At 34.0% G+C, this 6596-nt stretch overlaps 1 protein-coding gene across 1 annotated transcript in view; it reads left to right on the forward strand.

Moving 5' to 3' along the window:
* The first annotated feature begins 281 nt into the window (after positions 1-281).
* Positions 282-6596, forward strand: part of LOC106872652 (transient receptor potential cation channel subfamily M member 2) — a 77483-nt gene continuing 71168 nt past the window's right edge. The window contains exons 1-2 of the mRNA XM_052974138.1: positions 282-409; positions 5264-5564. Coding sequence (XP_052830098.1) covers positions 5274-5564 — 291 coding nt within the window. The 5' untranslated portion in view covers positions 282-409; positions 5264-5273. The remainder of the gene's footprint in view (positions 410-5263; positions 5565-6596) is intronic.

The raw sequence follows: 6596 nt of genomic DNA on the forward strand, positions 1-6596 counted from the left end.
AATAAAATTTATTGAAAAAAAAAAGCTGCAATAATTATGCACCAACCTAATATGTGTATTTATGATTGTGGGGATGTGTATATTAAATATACACTCACACAAACTTTCATATGCATTCTCATATTTACATACATGAATACCGAGATTAATGAAAGAACTAATTAGGTCAACGTGACAACAGGACTTTAGTATCCATAGTGACACTGTTGACATAATTGGATGTGACAGAGTTAGGGAAAAACAGTCACACACTAATGCATTAGTTGCAATTTCTGCTATTGTTCTAAAAGACAACAGATTATTTTCTTTTAGCTGACAATTCACTTTACTTTATTCCTCATAAATGCAGGGGTTCAATACCCAGGACAAATAAGCTTTCTTTTGTAAGAATGTAAGAATGTTACTTCAGGTAAGTTTCCATTAATTTTTATCCCTATATTCTTGAAATAAAAAAAGAAAAAGATGTCTTAAGTGACCATTGTTTTGTCATTTCATTGTCTTCAGCCTTCATCAGTAGCAGTGGTCAGTTAAATTATTTTCACTTATTTTAAAACTCACAATGCATTTAGTTGTGACATTCATAATTTAGTGCTTTTCGAGAATTTCAACTAAGAGGATGACAAAATAACACTAATCTTCACAAGTCTCCCTCCCTCCTCTCTCCCTCTCTCTCTCTCTCTCTCTCTCTCTTTCTCTCTCACTCACTTACTCACTCACTCTCAGTGTGGTTCAGATTTTTGGTGATGCTTTAGACAGTTAACCACTCTCAACTACAATGTTATTGTTTAGTTGGTGTGTCATGGGGACAAAACTTTAATAAAAAGAAAGGAAGAGGGAATCAGAAAGAATGGTATTCCTGCCTTTCTCTCAGACATTAGCGATTATCAAAAAGAAAGGAAATGATAATTAATTAAAGAGACTCAATTAGAACCAAATATGTATCTATTGACCCAACTTAAAAGGGACCATACTAGTCTTAATTCTTTAACCCCCTAAGCACTCATATTTCTCTGTCTAATCTAATCCTTATTTATCCACATTATTTTCAATTAACCACACACTAATCGTTAGCTTTGGGATTTCAGTGATGTGGTTGTTTATCTAGAGAATGACATTGCAGGGTAGGTATGAGAGATCAGATCAGTCCTGTTTGAACATATAACAAGAACAATATTTTGGTCAGATATAGCCAGGTTAAATGCTAAAGGGCTAATTAATAATCTGTATGCATCTATATATATATATATATATATATTTACATATATATAGGGCTAATTAACAATCTGTATGCATATATATATATATATATATATATATATATCATCATCGTCGTCCTCATCGTTTAATATCTGTCTTCCATGCTGGCATGGGTGGAACGGTTTGACAGGAGCCTGCACTTGATTTCAGTGTCTGTTTGGGCAGGGCTTTTACGGCTGGATACCATTCCTAACACCAGCCACCCAGCAGAGTGGACAGAATGTTTTTTTATGTGGCACAAGCAGAGGCAAAGTCAGTTTTAGCAAGGTGTTTAAAGCTGAATGCTCTGCCATATGTATATATATATATATATATATAGAGAGAGAGAGAGAGAGAGAGAGAGAGAGAGAGAGAGAGAGATGTGATGATGGCCATCCACTCATGACTGAAGAAGACCATTGCTGACCTTTAGGAACATTGTGCACTCTAGGACTAACTTATATATTTTTTTGTTTGTCAAATGCTCGAAATGAGGAGTAGATAGACAGCCGACAACTGATGAAGGTCTCATTTCTCTGTGTTTTTATGCCCTGTTTTCCATTTTTTTTCGTTTACATATTTCACTTGTTTTTCCCTTGTTTGTTTATGCATTTCATGTCATTTGCACCGTTGGTGATGTCCTGTACCCATATATGCATGTGTGTATATATATATATTATACATTATTTTTTATTCATTATATATATATATATATATATATAATGACTGTCCACTCATGATTGAGGAAGACCACTGCTGACCTTTAGGAACATTGTGAGCTCTAGGTCTAACTTATATTTTGCATTTGTGGCTCCAACACACATACACACACACATACACATACATGCTTATATATATAATAAGGGTGGCTTATTATTTATAATTCACACTTTTACCATTTATGAAATAAGCTTATGGTTTCTATGGTGATCTTAAGCTGCCAAGGCAAGTTGAGTTTAGCCCAAGGCGCCAGAGAAAGAGCCACTGACAAGCATTAATGTAAACATGAAATTACTGGTGATCTGGTTATGTCCAGTCCTTAGGGAGCTTGCATCCCTTGTCAGTCAATAAGACGATGCATTATTGTGTCTATGAGTTGTTTTGACTCTTATTCCAAGCAACACTGGTGCTGGATAGTGCCCTCGGCCACTTTATATATATATATATATATATATATATATATATGAGAGGCATTGGTATCCAGAAGACCCAAGGTGGCAGGTAACGCTATGTAAGTGCTATGGAAGGACCATAGTGAGGAGTCTAATGCAGCTCTTTTATGAGCATGTATATGTTAAATAAAAAGACACAGCAAAGCCAAGGCTGTGTGGAGTTTCCAGGACATTTATAAAGAGAAAGTTAGTCTTACAGCTGTTTCTGGGATATTAGGAATATCCCTTCATCAGAGATAATGTAGATGGTTACATAAAGGGAAATATTTGCATCCTTTTCCAAAATAACTCCTATATTGAACTCTAATATTTCCCTCTGCTTAACCATCTCATACCATTTCTGATGAAGAGATATCCCTAATATCCCAGAAACAGCGGTAAGACTTTCTCTTTATAAATGTCCTGAAAACTCCCACACAGCCTTGGCTTTGTTGTCTCATTTTATTTAACACACACACACACACACACACACACATATATATATATATATATATATATCCATACATACACACACACACACATATATATATACATATATATATATATATATATATATATATATATATATATATACACATATTTATGTATGTATATGTGTGTGTGAATGTATGTATATATGTATGTTTATATGCATGTATAAATGTGTGTGCGTGTGTATAAACATAAATATCAGATCCAATGATTGAGGTGTAGAAAGAAAGTTAGCTTGAATCAATTCGTAGTAAATATAAAAAACAACTTTCAGGGACAATAATGGTTTATTGAAACGGAAGGTTATGGATATTTTTCCTATCAAAGTACGGTAAATTGAAAAAAGTCCTTTTTATATTTCACGGTAGGTGATCAGGATTGCCAGGTGTGCGAATAAGAATACAAGAGTTAAGGAATGGAGTAGATAAGATCCAGGCTATATATGTTTCGTAGCGAGCGGAAACTTGGAAGTGATAGATATCCAAGATATCCACAGGCTACTCGTCAGGCCAAGGGTATCTTGATTGAATGAAAGTTTACATTGGCGCAAAGAAGTATTTGTTATCACATAGAAGAATCGATCACATTCTGTCTAACTGATTACACTCTACTAGACTTGCAAAGAATAAGTCCTGGGGTCTATTTGATCGACTAAAATCCCTTAGTCAGAACATAAACTTTTACACAGAAGTATTACATGATAAACAAGTATTTCATAGAAAAAGAGCATGTAATAAAACAGAGAATCTATAAATTCTGCGCTACATTTTGAGCGGACATTCGGAAGTAGATTTTCATCGTTTGTGTCTTACATTACTAAATAAACATGGGAAATGGAATGAGTTAAGGAGCGGAGTGCATTCATTAAAAGGCTGCTGTTTCAAAATAAATGCACACGAAAAGAGAGAAAACATCAGAAAGAAGATTTTCTTGTAAAATTTCACAAAAAATTGTTTGACGTTGGGAACATAACGAGCAAATTTATTGATAGTAAAATACTTGGAGAAAGACACAGTAGAGAAGGTCCAAGAGGGGGATAACTCTCAGTGCATCCCTTATTCCTTTTTACATACATGGATGTACGTGGGTGCATGAGTATGTTTGCATATATATACACACACAGACCACACACATGCGCGCGCGCATATATATATGTATGTACACACACATACATATCATATATATGTATGATATGTATATCATACATATCACACGCATATCATATATATATATATATATATATATGATATGCGTATAAGCGTATATAATATATATATATATATACATAGAGTGAGAGAGAGAAAGAAAGAGAGAAAGAGAGAAAATGTAGAGAAGGGAGAGAGACAGAGAGAAAGATATATATATATAGTGTACTGTTCCGTGATGGTAATATTAACAAAGAACGTGCTCCATCTGGTGAGAGATAAATATTATCTAATGAACACAGAATATGATGTTTTTGTGTATTGCTATTTGTTTCATTTGATGAGAGCATGTCAGACACTGTCTTTTAACATGTCTGGTGCCCCAGTGCCTGAAGATTGTGATGGGACACCAGACATGTAAAGATATATTGCCTGGCATGTTCTCATTACATGAAACTAATATAAATATACTCTCTCTCTGTCTGTTTGTCTGTCTGTCTGTCTCTGTCTCTCTCTCTCTCTCTCTCTCTATATATATATATATATATATATATATATATATATATATATATATATATATACATATGTATGTATGTATGTATGTATGTATATATACATATATATATATATATATATACATATATATATATATATATATATATACACATACACACACACAAACACACACACATAAACATGTGTGTGTGTGTGTGTACGCGTATACATGACGCATATATGGCCGGATCTAAGCTTCTAATCATTTCGATCGTCTCGATTATTTGATTTGTACTTTATTGTTTGCACCCTCGCAAGATGAATGGCAACGATGACTCCGACCGAAAGTCTTTATTAATATTCATTTTTTTCAATACAGGTACAATTGAGAGACAACTTTATTTGATTGATTCCAGGAGGTTGAAATACAAAACCAACTTGATCGTAGACCGTTGAAACGCAAAGTTGACCTGAACGCAGAACGGCAAAATGTTAAGCTGAAGTCGCGTGATTTGAATTCAGAAAGTAAAGGGCTGCAACTAATGGAATTTAGTTCTTTGCAGTTACCATTCTGCCAATTCTTTCGTGTTTTAATAGGTTAAAAATTTGCAATTAGTTATGAGAAGAGAAGAAAAAAACAAAATTAGAAATTATTTAGCTTTACTGGAAATCGTTAATAATTTATAAAATATCTTGTAATTTTATAAATTCTCACTTATCTTGAAAAATGTTTTGAATTTACAGATTAAATGAAATGGATATGAAAAATATAAAGGTTTACCCGACAAGGGAAGAAACGATCCCAACTTATAATAACGTTGCGTTTCAAGAAAATGGGAATGAGAAAGACAGTATTAACAGAAGTGGAGCTTTAAAGAATGAGAGTAACAAAATAGCGAATGCCAAAACCGAGTGCACCATACCTGGTGCTACCAATATTGAGAGTATCACAGTTGAAAGCAGCAAAATTGGAAATAGAGAAGAGGGAAATAACAAAGATGGAAGTAATGAAGGTGAAAGCGATAAACAGGGAAACAGCAAAGAGGTAAATACAAAGCACGGTTCCAATTTATTCTGTTCCTCTTTTACTGATTCTACATAACTACTTTAAAACTATTTAGAGATATGTAGCGAATGATGTGTCCATCGGTTCAACTCCAGCCCCTGACAGAAATACCAAACGCATTTTCGTACAATCTTATTCAATTGTAATTTGGAGTATCAGTTCAAATCATAGTAATAGTCATATAATCGAGTATTACATAATAAAGAAGTAATATTGGACAGAGAATTAAGGAAGAAAAATAACGATAATCTGTATAGTAATATAATCGATATAGGTTAAGAAGCTTGCTTAGCAACCACATGGTCTCGGGTTCAGTCCCACAGTGCAGTACCTTGAGCAAGTGTCTTCTTCTATAGCCCAAGGCCAATCAATGTCTTGTGAGTGAATTTGGTAGACGAAAACTGTGCAGAAGCCCATAGTACACATATGTGAGTTTTTGTGTGTGTTTCTCCGTTCCAGCGCTTGACAATGGGCGTTAGTTTGTTTATGAACCCGTAACGAAGCGGTTCGGCAAAAGTATCCGATAGAAAATGTACCAGACTTAGAAAATGCGTAGTTAGGATCGATCTGGTGGACTTAAACCCTTCAAGGCGGTGTTCCAGCATGGCCGCAGACCAATGACTGAAACAAGTAAAGGATGAAAGACAGATATCAGATTTCTGATTAATCTTATTCATCAACTAGCATAATCCGTTTCACCAATTAGTCCTGAATTAAACTCTTTTTGCATGTTTTGAAACTATTGAGGCATCTTCTATTTATAATATAATGGAGAAAGCTGCTTATTAATTAGCTATGTAGCTGTTACTAAAAGAAAACAATTATTAAAAGCTTGACCGTCGGGAAATTTTTTCATAAATTCATGTTCCAAGAAATTTCCTGTAACTTCGATTTCTGAAGTTTTTCACAAATTTCAATATTCGTTGCATTCATTGCGGAGTAAATGTTAATGTTTAATAAATAATATTCAGTACAGGCGAAATTTTCCGTTTTCATTTGCAGCAGTCTTTC

This window comes from Octopus bimaculoides, chromosome 17 (genome assembly GCF_001194135.2).
Source record: "Octopus bimaculoides isolate UCB-OBI-ISO-001 chromosome 17, ASM119413v2, whole genome shotgun sequence".
NCBI classification, from domain to species: domain Eukaryota; kingdom Metazoa; phylum Mollusca; class Cephalopoda; order Octopoda; family Octopodidae; genus Octopus; species Octopus bimaculoides.